General features: G+C 41.1%; 1 protein-coding gene across 1 annotated transcript in view; it reads right to left on the bottom strand.

Moving 5' to 3' along the window:
• Positions 1-20146, bottom strand: part of OTC (ornithine carbamoyltransferase) — a 56773-nt gene extending 36627 nt beyond the window's left edge. The window contains exons 1-4 of the mRNA XM_032620093.1: positions 19907-20146; positions 12799-12937; positions 11245-11326; positions 325-412 (exon numbers count right to left, since the gene is read on the bottom strand). Of these exons, the coding sequence (XP_032475984.1) occupies positions 325-412; positions 11245-11326; positions 12799-12937; positions 19907-19983 (386 nt within the window). The 5' untranslated portion in view covers positions 19984-20146. The remainder of the gene's footprint in view (positions 1-324; positions 413-11244; positions 11327-12798; positions 12938-19906) is intronic.
• Positions 20147-20410: the final 264 nt, after the last annotated feature.

The raw sequence follows: 20410 nt of genomic DNA, 5'->3' as shown, positions 1-20410 counted from the left end.
ACACAGCCATAAATAAATAATTAATTGATTAATTAATTAATTTTTTAAAATGTCATGTTTGATGACCGTATTTCCCAAAGTTTGAAATTTTATAATCAGAAACCTCTTCAAATTGCTAAGAAAAAATATTATCTTAACCCATGGAAAGTGGCCAGAGGATGAGGGAGAGGCATTCAGAACATCAGATAAAGAGGGAAAGAAGGAAAACAGAGAACAGTCCAAAGGGTGCCGAGAGGGAAAACCACTATTTAAAGAGAAGCATATTTTCTTTTTGACATTTATCCATCAATTCTGAAATAAGCTTCAAAGAGAAGATTTACAAACCGTGCTGTGTCCATGAGACTTTCATTCACACCCAAATGAATATCTTGTGTGGTAAGAAAACAAGGGTGTCCTCCCAGAAGTGCAAAGCCTACAGTAAACGAGAGAGAAAAAAGACATTTTGAAAAAAAGAAAGTAGCCAACAAAATTGTGAGCAATCAGCACCATCTCAATTGAAAAGTCAAAATCTTTCAATCTCACCAGCCTCTCTGATAGGGAATTCCCAGGGAAAGCATGATGAGGAACGGAGAGAAGTAGATGAAATTTTCTGTACCAGCGCTTAACTCTCCTTCAGATGTGTGCCCATTTCTCCACCCTCTTGTTCAGATCTTGGCAATATGGGGCATGTTCTCATTTGGAGACTATACCTCATTTTTATTCTTTAAAATATATAATGATGTCCACCAGGAAAATGGGAAAATAAACTGTAGTATGGGATATCATGGATTACAATGGAATACTATTCAGTAATAAAAAGGAACGTACTACTATACATACAGCATGGATGAATCTGACAAACATTATGCTGAATGAAAGAAGCTAGACACAAAAGAGTACATAATGTATAATTCCATTTATATGAAGTTCTAGAATGGGCAAAACTAACATAAAGTGGCTGAAATTAAAACACTAGTTGCTTCTGGAGAGGCTGATTGGCTGGGAAGGAGCATTGGTGAACTTTCTGGGGTTACAGGAATACTTTATACCTTGATAGTTTGTACGTTACAAACCCGTATACGTGAGTATATGTATTCCTCAACACTTATTGAACTGTACACTTAAGATCTGTGCATCTTCCAGTATATAGATTATAGGTTAATTTTTTAAAATAAATTTATTTTGTTTATTTATTTTTGGCTGCATTGGGTCTTCGTTGCTGCACGCGGGCTTTCTCTAGTTGTGGTGAGCGGGGGCTTCTCATTGCAGTGGCTTCTCTTGTTGTGGAGCACAGGCTCTAGGTGCATGGGCTTCAGTACTTATAGCACGTGGGCTCAGTAGTTGTGACTTGTGGGCTCTAGAGCGCAGGCTCAGTAGTTGTGGCACACGGGCTTAGCTGCTCCGTGGCATGTGGAATCTTCCTGGACCAGTACTTGAACCCGTGTCCCCTGCATTGGCAGGCAGATTCTTAACCACTGCACCACCAGGGAAGCCCAAGCCCTTAATTTTTTAAAAATTGAAAATAAAGTGAGTATTGAAATGGCAATTTCAGGTCACTAAAAGTCAGCAAGATCAGAAGGTCATTCAACTGCTGTATTTATCCTCCAACCAAGACAGGGCTAAGCACCACTCGCATATTGCCCTCACCACTTTTCAGCCCTCCATGGGATGTGAGATTATTGCAGACATCTGAGCAGATGAGGATGGCTCCTTCCCCACCCTCATAACACATTCCATTGGTCTGGGGAGGATGACACAGAGAGGGGCCTGCCCCAAGCCATAGCTAAACTCTGTGGTAACAAGGAGAGCCCTTTTACCACATACCCTGAGGCAAAATTATGGGAAATGGTGACATCCAATCAGAACTTTACTTTCTCATTTGAGACAGGTTCAATAGGCAGGCTTTCTTAGATATACAATGTAAAGGCAAATAAGTATAATTACAAGATAGAGACTTGTCTGAGGAATTTTGCGAACATTACTTTTTTCCTCCTTATTGTAATATACCTACTTTGTCTTTTGGAAAATATGCAGCAGTCACAATTTTCTAATCCTACTTGTTTCCCATGAGAAAGGAGGAAATCATTAATCTCATGGTGAGTTGGGGGACAAAGAGTTTTAGACTCATGAAGGGGAATTTGACCCAAAGTCTCACAAAACAGCCCACTGAAACCCTAATGCAATTTGAATGTGGATAGGTGATATTAACAAATCATTTTTATTAGGTATGATAATGATATTGTAGCTATACAGAAAATATTCTTATTTATTTGAAATATGCATACTGATATATTTTGAGGTAAAATTTCATTGTAGCTTTAATTTACTTTAAAGTATTTCACTAACTGGGACTTCTCTGGCAGTCCAGTGATTAAGACTCCATGCTTCCACTGCAGGGGGCACGGGTTCGATCCCTGGTTGGGGAACTAAGATCCCGCATGCCATGCTGCGTGGCCAAAAAAAAAAAAAATTTCACTAAGAAAAATGAACAGGTAAATCAAAGAAGGCAACATATTAACAGTTGATTGATGTAAGGGGTATTGGGGTGCTCATTATGCTAATCTTTCTACTTTCTGTTCATTTGAAAGCTTTCCTAAGTAAAACAACAACAAAAAATCCACGACAAAACAACTGTTCTCATTTCTGTTACTACATTTAAAAAATAATTATATTCTGCCTATTTCATACTTAAAAGTATTCTCTTATAAATGCCCCGACCAAATGGTTTTTTAGCTACAGGTCACTATGTTCTGACTCTAGCAATGACTAGTCACAGAGCGCTACCAGGTGATGGCACTTCAGAAACTTTCTTCCATTGAATCCTTCACTCTGACAAAGAGCATATTAGATATTATTGTAAGAATTTTATAGACAGGAGTTTTGAGAGTCAAAGAGTCTAAAAACTTGTTCAAGATTGTTTTTAAGAACCTAGAGCTTTCTCCTAGGAGAGCCAGCCCCTAAGCCAACTTACATTGGGATCTACAGGAGACAGGACAACATAGTGGAACTGGATTCAGTCTTCATCTGAAAATCAGGCAGTTTGCCTAGAGCCCTAAGATCCCTTGCAGATCTGATCTGCTACATCCCAGGTAGAATGAGAGAACATGAAACACACAAACAGTCCTACTTGCTATGGGCCTTGTAATAAAGAATCTGACTCAATTTATGATGTTTGATTGCTACCCACCATCGCCCTCCCTTCTCCCCCTGCCCTGTGCATGGGCATCTTCACCCCAGCCTCACCCCACAACCACAATAAAAGCACAAGCCATATAATTTTCCTGCTCTCTAACGCCACTTTGGGACCAATTTTGGAGCTAGCCCTACTCTCCCCAGAAAGCCACATTATGTGAATAGTAAACCTTTTCATACCCTCTTGGTGCAAGTATGTTATCCTCACTGTCAACAATCAAACCAAATTTTGGTGGGAGGCACATCTTGTCTCTGTGGAGTAACCACAACAGGTCCTAGCCTCATGGCATGGTTCTAAAGTTTATTCATTCATTCTAAAAGTATGTGCCTGGTGCTGTTCTAGGCACTGTGAAAAGCATTGTAAACAACAAGGTACAAGTCCCTGCCTACCTGGAACTTTCATTCTAATGGGGGAGAGATAGATAATAAACTGAGTGGGTAAATTAAATATCTTGTATGTTAGATGTTGACAAGTGCTACATGAAAAATAGAGCAGGGAGGGAGGATAGGCAATGTAAGGAATAGGAGTTATAATTTTAACGTGGTCAAGGAAGCCGCATTGAAACATACAAGACAGTGGGAAGAGCATGTCTTGAGGGCCTGAGGAAGGTTCATGACTGGTGGATTCACGGCACAACAACAAAGTTAGTGTGGAAGGTATAGAGTGTGTGAGGAGGAGAGTAATAGTTGATGAGGCTGCAGAAGGAAGGTGGGGAGGAAGCAACAGCTTTGACTTTTGTCTGAGTAAGACGGGAAGCCATGAGAGGGTTGGAGCAGAGGATGACATGATTGGACATATGTTTTAATAGAACATCCATAGTGGGGCAAGGGCAGGAGCAGGGAGACCAGTCAGGACACTTGCAAAAATCTGGCTGAGAATCGATAGCTTGGACCAGCATAGTAACCACTGAAGCAATGAGAAAATGATTGGATTCTTGATATATTTTGAAAGTAGAGCCAGCACTCAGTTGATAACCTTACTTCCCACCTCAATGAAAAAAATGGTAACAGAGAACTTCCAGATTCCATCACCCCATTTCCATACTTGTCAGCATCTGTACCCATATGTTCTGCTTCCCCTCCTGTTCAGCATAGATGAACTTTCCATACCCCATGTATGAACTAGAAGCCATGCCCCCTCACCTACTCAAGAATGTTGCTCTACCAACTCTTCCCTTTCTCTCTTACATTACCTGCATCGTGAATAGGCTATTCTAATTTTTTCACTCATTAATTTTAAAAATGCAAACTTTCTCTTGTCCTTATTTCCCTTGCCAGGTATCCTTTTAATTCTTTGCTCTCTTTGCAGCCAAACTCTTGTTTTTGCTTTCTCTCTCCAGTTCCTCATCTCATTTCCTTCAAATCTATTCCCATAAGTCTTTGGCCCCCCAACATGGCACCAAAACTCCCCTCACCAAGGTTACCAATGACTTTCACATTGCTGTATCTAGTGGCCATTTCAGTTCTTATTTTTCTTGACCTTGGAGCAATTAACAAAGTTGTTCACCGCCTTGTCCTTGATAAACTTTCTTCGCACACCATCCAGGACACCACACACTCTTGCTTTTACGTCTACCTTGGTAGTTGCTTCTTCTCAATCTCCATTGCTGGTTCTTTCTCTTTTCCTTTACCTCTTAATGTCGATGTTCCCCAGGGCTAGTCCTTGGTCCTCTTCTCTCCATCTACACTTATTTCCATTATAATTGTATCTGGTCCCATAGCCTTAAATACCATCTGTATGCTGATGACTCCCAAGTATTCTAGGTCAAATTTCACTCCCCTACTCCAAACTAATACCCAGCTGCCTCTTCAACATCTTTGCTTGTGTGTCTAAAAGACATCTCAAACTCAATACTTCCAAAACTGATCTCTTGATTTTCCCCTCCATCCTGCCTGACCTGCTCTATCCTGCTCCATCCTGCCCACAGTTGCTCAGACAGAAACCTTGAAGTCGTCCTTGATGCCTCTCTCTTACCTGATACATCAGGAATCTTGTTGGCTCTCCCTTCGAAACATATCCCGAATCTGGCCCTCCTACCCCTTCCTCTGCCACCACCCTGGCCCCAGCCTCTATGTACTATAGCAACCTACTGACAGCTTTCCCTGCTTCTATCTCATCTGCACCCCCAGCCCCGAAGTTTATTTTCAACAGAGCAGTCAGAGAGATCCATTTAAAATGCAAGTTAGGTCACATTCCTCCTCTGTTCAAAACCCTCCAAAGATTTCCCTATTGTACTCAGAGTAAAAGGCAAAGTCCAAATAATGGAGTACATGTTTCTCCCTCACTTCCAGGCAGTCTTCTCCTTGCCGAGAGTGCTTATCACCTTCCAACGTGATATATCATCCACTTAAAATGTATTATGTCTATTGTTTTTCGTCTGTGTACCAACTAGAATGTCAGCTTCATGAAGGCAGGGATTTACCTCTCTTTTTTTCACTGATATATCAATCTCAGGAACCTAGAATAAACACTGGTACATAGTAAGTATTCAACAAATACTTACTGAACAAATGCAGGAAGGATTTTGACTCTGGAGAGAGGACCCATTCTTTTCACTTGCAAACATCTCCTAATTTTGTTTATGGAATTTTCTATTACGTGTGAAGTGAGCTAATGCGATTTAGTGACGATTATAATCACTAATCACTCTTGAGCCCTTAATCTATTTCTAAACAGGGAAAGTCACCTAAACAAAAATGAATACTGCACATTCATCAAGAAAGCATTTACGGTGCACCTACGATGTGCCTGGCACAGGGATGAATGCCATTGAGGGTTGGGGACTGTGGAGGAAGATTTCAGAGAAAGTTTAAGGCCTCCTGGCAAGTCTGCTTGAAGTCATACTCTTACTTTGACTAGAAGTCATTTTGCTGTGACAACCCAGGATTTGTTTGTTGCCTTTTCATTTTTCTCTTTGTGCTATAACGAAGATTCCCGTCAAGCCTGGGCTTATGAGGTAGGGGTAGGAAGAGAGGTTACAGAAAGTATTAAGAAATAGGAGTGGAAGCTGTGAATGAAGAATGTTGCCTGCCCTGTCGGCACACAAATGATTCTGTGGGCTATTATCAGCCACTACCACCGCCCCGAGGGTGAGTCCTGAGGGAACTCCGAATGGAGACAAAAGGGCTGCCCACTGCCAAGCCCTCAGTCACTACAGCCACCCCAGCGGCGCACCCTGAGGGGACTCAGGATGGGAAAGAATGGGATACTGGCCCTAGATAATGAAGGTGCATATCAAAGGAATGATTTCCACGAGCCCAGATTCTTGCTTCTTCCCATACATAAAAAAGATGTCTGGTTTTCTTTCATTAACGGTAATTTTTTGATGTTCCGACTACCTGGATTTTGTTGCAAACACTCCTGTATATCCTGGTTCCCCCCTCACCTCTTCAGAACAGTCCCTCAGAGCTACCTGAGAGGCTGCCTTCCAGGCTTAAGTCCTCAGCAAGTCCACCGAATAAAACATAATTCTCAACTTTTAGGTTGTGCAATTTTTTTCAGTCGACAAAGCCTTCAGCAGTTCTTGAAGAAGATTAAATGGGAGGACATTGCTTCTAAGAAGGAATTGCCTCCGCAATTTTTGGTCACCGATCGAAAAGAAGCCTCAGACCCCAGTCCAAAAGTACAGGTCGAGCATTCACCAGTTCATCAGACGTGGATGGCATTAAGTGGTTCTGGAAGGTGTCAGAGGTTCTGAGAAGCCACCAGGAGCTGCCATTGCTGAAGAAAGGAGGACAGCTGGACGGGTCTCTACTCTCTCTTCGCTCTTCATCCAGAGGAGTTTGTTTTTATCTGTTTCACTTGTTTATGCGTACACATCAGATATTTTTGAACAAAGGATTTCACCTGTTAATATCTTAATTTCTGTCTGGGAAAATAAAAGTACATCTTATTTTACTGTTTCTTTTCCTCACGGATCTCTGCAAGCTTTGGAGGAAGGGGTATAAATAGAATTCACGCTCTGGAAATGTAAAGGCTCTGAGAGCTCTTGCTGGTAGAACTAAGGCAGCTATTAACCTCTCTGTGCTTCACTTTCATTCCTGCAGCATGATATCACGTTTTTCATATTGCCACCTCTGTAAAGATGATGAATTTGAAACGGCTTGGAAAGCACTAGCTTCCATTTCACCTTGAAAGTCAAATACCAGTGTTAAATAATGAAAAGAACCGTCTCGTAGGATGCCCTGTGCATTTTTCCATCAGCTGCCGCACTTACCAAGATTAATAAATGTATCCACCTATCTGCTCAATTAATTTGCAATAAAAGAGTATAGTCATCAGTAGACACACAGGAGAATTGTACAGTTTGGCAGGCAGGCATACACAAAGAGTGGGTGAGGAATGTATAAGCTACAACTACACACACAGCAACATCGATACAGCTCCCAAACATAGTGCTGGGCAAAAGAAGCCAGACACAAAAGAGCATATGCTGAATGACTCCATTTCTATAAAGTTCGAAAACAGCAAAACTAATCTGTGAGGTTAGAAGCCAGGATAATGGTTACCCTTTGGGGGCAGAGCAGGGGTTGGGCGGGGGGAGTAGCGACTGGAAGAAGATAAAAGGGAGGGCTTCTGGGTGCTATTCACATCCTATTTCTCTATCTGGGTATTAGTTACAAGGATGTGTTTACTGTAATAATTCATTGAACTGGACACTTAATGATTTGCACACTTTTCTCTAGCTGTCTTACATTTTAATAAAAATACTACATGGGCAATTAATATGGCTTGATTTGGGTGAAGAATTTTTTTTAATTATTTTTTTAAATTAATTTTTATTGGAGAGTAGTTACAATGTTGTGTTAGTTTCTGCTCTACACTAAAGTGAATCAGTTATACGTATATTCACTCTTTTTTAGATTCTGTTCCCATATAGGTCATTACAGAGTACTGAGTAGAGTTCCCCATGCTATACAGTAGATTCTTATTAGTTATCTGTTTTACTGGGTGGAGAATTTTATTTTGTCCCCCGAGATAAGTATAAATGCTGCTGTATCTTTGCAACTCAGGCCTGGGATGAAAGCCTCAAGGACTGTCCTCTGAGGATCACCCCATCCCAGAGGCTGACACAAATCTGGGGTAGCAATTGACAGTTTTAATTACATCCTATTTTCATTCTAAATACCAAGGTAACAGGTTTTGATGAAAAATTGTGTTAACCGACAACCATTAAGATGCACATGTACACAGTAGAAATGCTCTGCCATGTTGGGGGTTGAGGTTTACCATTTCTGTACGCATTTAAATCAGCTGCTTACTCTGACTGATTCTCCTACTGTTGAGTTTGGCAGGATGCCATATGCAGTGAGACCCATGGGTATTTATTGAGGATAGTGATGAATATTCTGTGAACCATAACTTTTTATGGTCATATGTTCCTTTTCTCATATATTTGTTATAGTTTGTAATTTTGTGCAGATTTCAGAGCATTTTTTTTTTTGGCCTTGCCACACGGCATGCAGCATCTTAGTCCCCCGACCAGGGATCAGACCTGTGCCCCCTGCAGTGGAAGCGTGGAGTCTTAACCACTGAACCGCCAGGGAAGTCCCAGAGCGTTTCTCTATAGAAAACAATCATTTAACAAAATGCTTAATGCCACCTGTAGAAACAGCTTTATTGGAATAAAACATGACTAATAAATGTCTGAATTAAATTAGACACTTACAAATACATTTAATAATAGCTTCTAATCCTGGGTCTGCCATTTATTAGCTATATGTCTGTGGGCCTTTTGCTGAACCTATTTCAGCCTGTTTTCCTCAGTGGTCTCACCCTCATGGAATTGTCATGAGGACTAAGTGAGATAATCCATGTAATTAATGTAGAGCACTTAGCACAGGGTCTGTACCCAAAAGCTTATTAAATCTTCACTCTTGGTTTTATTAGTAGCTTAACTACCACGTGATATGTGCATGGTAAAACTGATCACTTATTCAGGGGTATTTAAATCGAAAATAACATTTGAACAGAGAAACGTGGTAGACAACACTAAGAACCAAGAAAAAATAATCTGAAAGAAACTTAAAATTGAGAAATTTCTATATATTAATCGATTCTTTTTTTTTTTTTTTTTTTTTTGCGGTACGTGGGCCTCTCACTGTCGTGGCCTCTCCCGTTGCGGAGCACAGGCTCCGGATGCGCAGGCTCAGCGGCCATGGCTCACTGGCCCAGCCGCTCCGCGACATGTGGGACCTTCCCGGACCGGGGCACAAACCCGCGTCCCCTGCATCGGCAGGCGGACCCTCAACCACTGCGCCACCAGGGAAGCCCATATTAATCGATTCTTTTGATGACTTCAAAAAAGAACACCTCTCTTAAGTACTAATGATTTTAAAAGATGATAACCAATGTTGAAAAGGAGCAGAATTTCAGAATTACTGACTGGCTTATGCAATATTCATTTTTCCTTTACTAAACGTCAGATGTCATTGTGACCTTTTAAAGAATCCAGCTTTAAAGAGCAAAATGTTCTCAGCAGTTTCCTTCCTAGGACTTTAAAGATTAGATGACACCTTATATGTTTCCTTTCTTCCTCCTTCCTTCTCTCAAAGGGCAAGGGGAGTGCATTAGTAAGAACAGTAAACATGAGATCTGAATCCTGGTGCCAATTTGTATTAATTGCATGAACTTAGCAAGTCACTTCATCACTCTAAACTCCATTTTGTTATGTATTTGAGGCACCTCATTGCTGATCATTACAAGGCAAGAATTGCATGAAGTAGTTGTTTGCTTCTGAACCCTAGAGAGCTCTGATGCTTGTAAGTAGGACAAGATATGCAAAGGATCAACCAACATGTTTTTATTTGTGGTACCTTTTCCTCAGTCCTATCCATTTGCCCATTTGGGCAGTCATATTATTGATTCAAGGGAGGTCTGATGGAGCAGAAATGCAGAGAGAAACAAGAGGTGATGTATGGCTTATGAGTTTCAAAACAGACTTTTTGAAACTCATTACAGAGATCATAGTTTGAGAAAAAAGAAATTTTGAGTGTCAACAGCTTAGGATTTCAGGCACAAACAACAGACTTGAAAGAATACATGGATAGTCAGAGCCAGTTTTTCCTCTTGCTTTATCACCTGGGAACTGGAAGGGGAAGAAAAGCTGCAAGAGCGAAGAAGCAACAGAAATAGACTTTTGCCACTGTGCCCTGCTGTCGGTCCCCCAAGCCAAGGACTGAAGCATGGGGAGCATGATGGAAATTTCAGATGAGTTTGGGGAACCCCAGAGCTGAGATCACCTGTGTCTTGCTCTTAAGACAGCGTTCTAGGAGGGAGCAAATGTTCTAGAACTGCCTAGCACCCAGAAAGAGGAAGGAACGATAGAGTAGAGAGAGCCTTGCAGTATCTCTGTGCCCACTGTGGCGTGCAGAGCTGCCAGGAGGTTGAGAGAGCCAAACCAAGAGATAGCTCAGATCCTGTGATCAAAGTAAAGCAAACTCCACAGTAAATGGGAGCCAGTCAAGGTCAAATAGGTCTGGTCCAAGGTTCAGAAGTCTCAGCAGATTTCAGCATAGCCATGTGATGATGATGTCCTGATGACCAGTGACCAGATCCCCATAGCTCTTAGATGCCTGGACATTGAGATACTCTCCAGGACTTAACCATGACTGTGGGGAACAGGGGAAGAGACCCTAAATTGACACAGTAATCACTTTTTAAACAACTGAGGATTGCCTAGCGTTGCAGAGATTGTTTCCATCATCCAGCAAAATTGATACAAACAAGGAAAAGTTCTTTACATGTTAGAAAAATACACATTTCTTGCTGACATGAGTTGGAGGCCTGAGAATTTATGCCCAATGACATTCTGTACTGAACATGAAGAATTATTTGGGACTTCTACCCAAGTCCTCACGGAATCCCTACAGATGAGACTCATCCTTCTGCTTGCAGCTTCTATGAGAATTGGGAAGAGCATTCAGAGGCTTGCACTACTCATTCTCAGTGACAGTGTTTGCCCTTTGTTGTTGCCAAAGAGACAAACAAATCCCCCCACTGGGCTACTCCTCCCAGGTCCTCACCCTCTGGCCCCCTCTTCAACACAAGTCCAAGTTTGTCTATGGACTCACCTGTTTCTGTGGACAATCTTGTTCGAGTACTTCTTTTTTCAAAAATCATGCCTAAGGACTTTCCTTGCAGTAAAGGCAAATACTGAAAGTCAAGGACAAGAATACAATTAAAATGAAATATACATTTTATATCCAATAGCAGGGATTATGTTTCAAAACTTATTCTTTACATTATCAGAAAATGTAGAATAATTAACACTGTTCCCAAACAAGTGTTCAGCTGTTATTTAAACAGTGAATTTAAAGTGTTTTTTTTTCATGTTGTATACAAATGGGGGAAGGGAACAGGAACTTCCACAGCTCACTGACACATAATGAGAAAGTAGTATTAGTTGCTCTGGGTTCAACCTGAACATTTGTTCCAAAGTTTATTAATATTTCATACTGGAGCCATCTTCTTACTTAAATCCGTGAAAACCTCTACCAGTGTTCAATGCCCTTGAAGATGCTTGGTTCAGAAGTGTTTTCTCAGCTAGGAATGTGCTTCTCTGTCACAACGTGGGGTACTCAGACTCGTAAAGATGAAGCTCCAGAGTTTCAGCTACACTTTCATCACGCATCCTTGTGAGAGTGCAAAGACTTTGTGCCTAGAAGTCATGTGGAAACAATCTGGAGAGTTTGGGTGTGGGGTGGAGCTCTGCCTCCTTCCTCTTCTGTAGATGGACTTCCCGGTAGGATGAGTTCCAGAACAAACACATTCCTGCCAGCTAACCTTCCTCACCACGAAGTGTGAAGAACAAAAAGCCTGGGATCTTGGGGGACATTTTCTCCTTATTTCAAGGTCTTCTACAGGAACCCATAGCAGTCGGAGTCACTCCTATTTTCAGTTCGTTCTTAGGAACTTGGAGAGCTAGTGAACTAGGTAACAAAATCAAGGTTGTGTAAAAGTTTCTCAACCTGAAACCAGCTCTTTCAAATGCTTCTGAACAAGCTTGGAATACGAAAACACTTTCACAATTAAGCAGTCTAAATGAAGCTGCTGCATTAATTAAGCGTGTTTCAAACATAAATTGCTTAAAATACAGAATAATGCTTCCCGCAAGGCACCATATCCCATCTCTTCTCCTACTTGGTTACCATTTAATTGTTTCTTTGCTAATCTAAATTTTTTAACACTGTCACGTCATCCTGAATTTTTTGAAATTATCCTAATGATGATATATCTGATATTCATCCACAATTGAAATTTGTTGCTAGAAAAAATGTATCATCCTTATTTTTCATTTGATAGAAAACACACAGAGAAAAGAAAAAAGGTATAAAAATAAAATCCTTCCAGAGAAATGATTCCTTAGGTTCTGATTCAGTTAATAATGACTTCCAACATTCCACATGAAAGAAATGCAATGAATTGTCATTGAACAACTGATTTTTATGCTTTTTATATGCCTGTACACTCAGTGATAATCAATTACCTTGCCTGTGTAGTTTCATTACTTAGCTACTGTTTAGGAATTTTAATGTATTTTCTTTTCCCTCTTTCTCTGGAAAGGCTGTCATTAAAAAGGCTGATTGGTAGCAGTGGAAGGTAATGTGGAAATGCTGCCTGCATACCTCTCCTTTCTGCTTTATCCTGTATTTCAGATCTGCTGATAGCCATAGCATATACTTAATTTCTTCTCCTGTAAAGTTCTTTAGAGTGAGGAGGTCACGACCCTTCAGCTGTACTTTATTTTGTAGTGGTTGTCCACATCTACAAAAAAGAAAAAGAGAACTATACATTTAAGAAAACAAAATCTATGTCCTATGGTAATTCGTTGTTTAATTCTTGACACAAAACATAGCAAACACATAGCAACATTGCAAATGTGTAGCCCCATGTGTCTCTGCAAAGTGCTAATGCCTTAAAATTGATATGGCTGTGGTTTACATTTTAGATAGCCAGTATCCTGAATGTTGAGAGAAAAGAAAAATTTGAGGAAAGAGGCTGAATTCTTCTCTGCTGGAAATAACCACATGAGTGGCTTTCTTATGTATTAGTTAGGCAAGTTACCTAAACTCTCTCTGCACCTAAATTTCTCACCTAGAAAATGAGTATAATAATCTTATAGGGTTGTTGTAAGGATGAAATGATTTAATACATGGAAATCAGACAGTGTCTGGCATATAATAAGTATTTGATAAATTTTAGCTATTATCATTGAAATCATTCAGTGGTACAAACAGAATTTGTTATGTACATATAATAGAAAACAATTTCATTCTTTTCCCTCTACTGCCCTTCAGATCTATTCTTGAAGATTTGTTCTTTATTGTCCCTGGTCAGATACAATGGACCCTGTGGCTTTTCTATTAACTTTTAGGGGGAAAAAGGTCCTCTGCTTATTTTATTCCCTCAAAGAGTCTCAGTAAAAGCATGTGTAATAATGACAATGATTTTTTTTTAACTTTAAGAAATGTACTGCAGGGCTTCCCTGGTGGCACAGTGGTTAAAAAATCCACCTGCCAGTGCAGGGGACACGGGTTCGAGCCCTGGTCCGGGAAGATCCCACATGCCGCGGAGCAACTAAGCCCGTACACCACAACTACTGAGCCTGTGCTCTAGAGCCCGCGAGCCACAACTACTGAGCCTGTGCGCCACAACTACTGAGCCCGCACACCACAACTACTGAGCCCTCGTGCCACAACTACTGAAGCCCGCGCACCTAAAGCCCATGCTCCACAACAAGAGAAGCCACCACAATGAGAAGCCCATGCACCGCAACGAAGAGTAGCCCCCGTTCACCACAACTAGAGAAAAGCCTGTGCCCAGCAACGAAGACCCAATGCAGCCAAAAATAAAATAAATAAATAAATTTTTTTTAAAAAGAAATTCAGCAGATTTCTGAGAATAAATTTAGAGAGATCCACCATGATGGATTTTCAATGCCATGACTAAAGTCTGAAGACAAAAAAGATACCAAGAGCCCCCCCAAACAGAATTAATGTTGAGGCAAGAGCAAGTATGGCCTGTGGCCTAGGCTGAACACAAGACCTAAGAGTCATGGAGGAGACTTGACTGTGGTCTAGTATGTTGCTAAAGCTGAAATCCTCTAGGGCTCCACCCCTCCAGTATTGTATTTGCATTACTAGGAACAATGGTTGGACATATGCATGTGAAACAAAAGCATTATAACCTTGGATCCTATGCATAGCAGCCTGTGTCAAGTGCAAAAACCTGGAAAACTGGTGAGAGGACCTGGTGGGATAAGTTTTTGCCCATAGCACTATGAGGGCCAAATCCGAAGTACATTAATAATGAACTATACCAATATTTTGGCTACCTCTTTCCGTGAACCCCTTTTGGACAGAGTAAGTCCCCTGGGTTCTTGGGGACAAAAAGAGTGGAAAGGTAGATCTTGTAAATCTGTCATACTAGCCTGTGAGAGTTGGAGTAATTAACGGAAAATTTTTTAAAAACTGTATCTCACCTGGTGAAGGGGGTTGTACTGTTTACACCATTGAAAAATAATTAGAGCAGCCACCACCTTTCTCAGTTCTGTCCAGGAGGTGGGGCAGGAAATGTTGTCTTGGGAAAAAGAGTTGATTTTCATAGATATCAAGAGCTAACCAGGAAAATTTATCACTGGAAGGAAAGCAAACACAATGGTTCCAGTTTAAATTCCTATCCTGTTTACTGTCTCCTCCCCTCTGCTCCAAAATGGAGTTGCCACATCTCTTTCCTAAGCTACTTAAAAATTAGCGAAAAGTAAAAAGCCTCCACAATTGTACCATGTTGAAATGCCTCCTCCACAGACCCCTTTTTTCCTGTCCGTATCAAGCATTTCTTGCTTTCTGGTGATAAACTCACACGCGAGTTAGCTAGGTAAAACCGCTGGCCTAAAGGGCTATTAAGTTCTCACAGAGACCCAGTGCTTCAGTTGGAAGCAGCCTACTCTAGTTCATGAGCCAGACCAAGGCCAGAATCACTATTTTAGTGTTCCCATAACATGCTTGGTCTCTTTGTACTCAAGTGTGTCTCCTTGGTAAACCAGACTTAAACCACATCATCATTCTTCAGCCAACACATAACGGGGAGAATACAATATTGGAGAAAACAATGGGAACCACATACAGGTCTTCTGTCAAAACTGTCATGGCAGTCGGTTATAGCAGAGCTTTTGAAAAAGGCAAGACTCGTTCGTTACATTAATTTTATCCCTTGAAAAAATAATTACGGAGATTTCTTCACCCCAAACCACTGAATGCTAAGAAGTTAGGCCAAGGTAATAGTAGACCCTTGTGTTAGCTTCACCCAAATATCTTCCTAGCTAGAAAATGGAAGAGTATTCTCTATTGGCAGAATGAAACCTTTCATTGCTACAGCCTGCATTTTCCAACTCTAGTAAATTGTTTGGAGTAGCGGGGGCAACCTGGATGTGTTCCCTTGTATAATTGTATTTTGTTGGAAGAGAAAGTGCTTAATTCGAGTAAAATGTGGTCAGTCAGAAACTGACTTTGCCAGAGTAGGAAAAAATTCAGCGTTAAATGATATTTTGATCCCCGTGGAGAGTTTGCGATAAAGACTTTAGCTTCTGGAGGCATAAGAGAGGGCCAGTGGGCCTTAGGGCAGAGATTTTGGTGTTTCTTTAACATTGCAGACTGATACAAAAGGCATATTTTCTTGGTGTTTTTTCCATCTTTACTGAGATTTTGGCTATATCTTTTAAACAAGGTGGGGGAGAGGATGGGGGGATATTGAACAAGGGGAGATTGGCCAATTTGATCAATTTGGAAGGATCGAAGTCATCAAAGCAGTGGAATGAAAAGAGCAGTGGTTTTAAATATTCAAATTCGAGTCCTAGTTCAACTGTGACCTTGGGAAGACCATTTTCCATTTTTGGCATTAATTCCTCATCTGAAAAAGTAAGAAAATGAACTACAAATCAGTGATCCTTCATGTCTTTGTCTTCCACAACATTCATGAAGTTCATAAATACAAGATTTCCCACAGGCCATACTGGAGCCATCTGAATTCTCAGTGACCTAAATTTAATTTCATCCCTTTCTTTCCGTCTCAGAAAGGTATATTGCAACGCATGGCAGGGAGAGTGACCCTCTTTTCACAAAACACTTGAATATGATCCTATTGATTTGGAAGATAAAAGCACAAATCATTTCCAAATTTCTCTATTATTAACAATAATAATAATTTATTAATAAAAATATACCTGCAACATTTGTCGCTGTTCCCACATGCTCATATGTGGTATAAATTACTATTGATAACTGGGTGACTAGATGGTTTCTAAGATACCTTAGATAGTCAGTATTCTAAAACTGTAAAACTTTGCCCTCATCTGAAAATTGAAGAGTGGGATGAGGATTCGTGCAGACCTACTATTAAAGGGCTGGAAACGCGAAACTGTTGAAAAACTGTGGCCGCCTCTACTTCTTTTATCTTAGTTAAATTATTAAATTACTAAAAATAACAAACTAGAAATAAAACCCCAATTCTGCTGTTGGCCAAGGGAAACATAATGACCCCATTGCATTCCTGGTCTCATGCCTTGTATAATTTTCTGAAGTGAAGAAATATGTTTTGTTGTTGTTTTGTTTTGTTTTAATTAATTTATTTTTGGCTGCATTGGGTCTTCGTTGCTGCGCACAGGCTTTTCTCTAGTTGCGGCGAACGGGGGCTACTCTTCGTTGCAGTGCGCAGGCTTCTCACTGCAGTGGCTTCTCTTGTTGCGGAGCATGGGCTCTAGGCGGGCAGGCTTCAGTAATTGTGCCACGCGGGCTTCACTAGTTGTGGCTCGCGGGCTCTAGAACGCAGGCTCAATAGTTGTAGCGCACGGGCTTAGTTGCTCCACGGTATGTGGGATCTTCCCAGACCAGGGTTTGAACCCATGTCCCCTGCATTGACAGGTGGATTCTTAACCACTGTGCCACCAGGGAAGCCCCAAGAAATATGTTTTTTAAAAGGCACTCATTTTTAATTATGATGGAAAATGTGAATAATCAAAGAGGACTGTTTTCGCTCCTCTACACAAGAGCGTGGATGGCCTGTAATTGCTTCGTCTGCATGTCCACGTATGTATAGATTGGCATGTGTGTGGGATGAAGGGAACTTAATGAGTTCTGTAAGCCCTTAGAGAGGCCTGGAATGAAATACCTGAAAACCAGTCACCTCCAGCTCCAATCCATAACCTCCACAGAACTGGGTGGCTTAGCTCAATATTCTCTGAAGAAATTTCTATTTGTGAGATGAAATTGAACTGCACTTACAAGTTGGTCTTCTCTGATAAAGAAAGATATTATTTTAGTGGTTTCTTTAAAAGCTATAAGTGGTTTCCTTAATAGGAACAAATCATAGGACACTGTCTATTATCCAAACACAACCAGGCTCTAGAGCCTTGTTTGTGAGATGAAAAGCCCATGGATTGGGTGTTCTCGGCAGTCTTGGTGTCTGATCCTATTGATTTTGTAAAAAAAAAAAAAAAAAGAAAAAGAAAAGAAAAAATTACTGACTAAAAATGATTGATCCGGGAGCCCGTGTAGATGGCTTCAGCCTCACTTGAGCAGTCATTTTATCATGCCCATGTGATATGGCTGCTCGCTTCAAAACTGTGCAGTCCCTATTTTGTGGCACTGCCAAACCCTAACCACGTATTTCCTACTACTCTCTAGCGCTACACTCACATGGTATGTAACAAGCGCGCTGGGCCTTTCCCAAGAGAGACAGGGGTGGGGAGGGGAGAATGGGGGAGTGGGGGGATGCAGAAGAACCCAAATCTCTGCAGAAAGCTGAAAATCAAAGTAAAAGTACCATACAGGCAGAGATAATGGGGAGATTTTCTCTATTGTTAAGGGGTCGTCAAAGCTTATAGGTCTTATTGGAGATCAGCAATTCTGAAATCATCTAGCTGGCAGGTAGGGTGGCTAACAAAAAGAGCAGGAAAGAAAAATACTCACGCCACCTGAAGAGGACACCACTTCAGTGTTATGCCATTTTTCAATAGAGACTCATGCTCTGTAGTTTCTAATGACATGGGTAATTTGAGGCTTTCATATTTTCAAATAGCAGGTATGGATTTGGGCTGATTTAGCCATGCTTTTGCCTCAGTCCCCATTCACTGTGAGAGATGGCTAGCCGGGATTTTCAGGATCATAGTCTAGCTACTGGATAGGGAAAATAGAATCTTAGTAAGTGCCCCAAAATGCCTAAATATTTGGAAGAGGTTTTTACTTGCAAAAATTTAGCCTGTAATAATGGTTAAAAAAAAAATCAGTCATCACTGTGATTTTCAAAGAAGAGTGTAAGTTTAAGCTCCAAGCTTTGGTTATTCATTCAGTTGATGATTTCCAGCTCAGTGATGAGTCTTTGTTAAAAACCGTGGAATGAAATTTCATCGCACTTTTATCTGATGTAACTCAGAGGGATGGAATGATAAAATAATGAACATTTGCCTGTCACTTGACAGTTTTCACGCACATTATCTCACTGGTTATTGCTAGACTGTGATTTCATGTGTCTGGAATGAAATAACTTATTTACCTTATTTACCACCGTATCTCCAACACCTTGCTTAGGGCGTGGCACAAAGTAGGTGCTCAATAAGTGTTTATTAAATAAATGATTGAAGCACCCTGTGATGTAGGCAGAACAGGTATTACTCTTTCTCCCATTTTATAAGTGAAGCAACATCACAGAAAAGTTTAGTGACTTGCTCAAGGTTATATAGCCAGCGAGTGGTAGTGCCAGGCCTTGAACCCAGTTCTTTAGACTCTAAACCTGAGCTTTCCTCCAGATGCTTGGTTTATATAGTCTAACTCTGGCACTAACTAGTAGACCCCATAATCTCTCTGGGCCTCATTTACCTTATCTGTAAAATAGGAGAAGGCATTATTCTGTGGCTCTGAGGTCCCAACTTTACAATATCATTTACAATGTTGTTCTGGCTTCTGAGTGGTGCTAATGGTAGAGTCCAGAGAGTCCAGAGCTGTCAGGAGGCCCAGAGAAGGGAGGCCCAGGGCCACAAATCACAGGGCCACTTCCTAACAGTGGGAGAAACCTTCAGACTAGAAGCTTCTAACTTTAAGAGTCATTGAGGTCATTTTGAGGTTGGTTTCGGTTGTCAAGAGGCACTGGGAAGACACTGGCAACAATATCCAGATTTGATGGCCTTGCTTCCCCGATTAACCCATCACCCTTGTCCTCTTCCCCAGGGACACACTCCACACCACCTTGGACCGCAGGCATGGCCAGTTGGCTGTGAGGAGGATGCAACTTTGTAAATATTTATGTAGTCGTTCTTTTGGGGTCTGTTTTTTTAAAGATCGCATCAATCACCATGCCCCAGAATGATATATTGTTTTCAGGCAAACCCAAATACAAGCTGAAGGCCCTGTGGAGATTAGTTCCTCTCATTTCCTTCAGCCAGTTACTCCTTTAGTATGTACACAAATGGAAGATGTCCAGAACATTTAGTCTGTCATACGTGCCACGGTTAGTCGCCCCCCCCACCCCGCCGTCACCTCCCAGCGCCCCATGAAATCTGATTACAGAGGACCGAGAAATGAAAGCTCAGCTGGAATTAGAGACAGTTGTCTCCAACAAGGGTAGAACCTGGCACTATACCCTGCAGAAAGAGGCCTTAGGAGGCTGCACTTCTCTGCAGAATAGAGTTTCATTTATCACCACGGTTCCTAAGTCAGACTCAAATCTCTGGCCATCACTTACCGATAATTTCGAACCGTGAAACTGTGACCGTTTCTAAGAGCTGCCTTGTTCAACAGGATCCTCAAATTAAACAGCATATTCTTTTGATAGTGAAAAGGATGATTCTGTGCTCTTGAAAACGCCGCACCAAGGTAGCCAGTGGGGTCCACCTGAAAGCTAAGAGTCCTTTTGATTACAGTGAGAGAGCAAAGGTAATATCACCCTTCAACTACCTTATCAAATTCCCCTGGTTAGAGATACTGCAGGGCAAGGTCCAGGAGCCTTTGAACTTTAAGCCAAGCTCCAATCCACCACTGTGGGGGTTTTTTGTTTGTTTTGGGTTTTGTTTTATTTTTCTTGGAGAAGGAATCCTGACTCTTTTGGTGCACAGACTCCTCATTTTTCATAATATATTTATGCTGTCACATACTTGTACAAAATCAATTGACAAGTACTCGTTGGGTGTATAATATATGCAAGACACTGCAGTGCTGGCTGCTGTGAAGGAACATAGAAATAACTCAT

Source organism: Phocoena sinus, chromosome X, assembly GCF_008692025.1.
Source record: "Phocoena sinus isolate mPhoSin1 chromosome X, mPhoSin1.pri, whole genome shotgun sequence".
Lineage (NCBI taxonomy): Eukaryota > Metazoa > Chordata > Mammalia > Artiodactyla > Phocoenidae > Phocoena > Phocoena sinus.
Note: the sequence above shows the minus strand (reverse complement) of the source record. Positions and strands in the feature narration are given on the sequence as shown.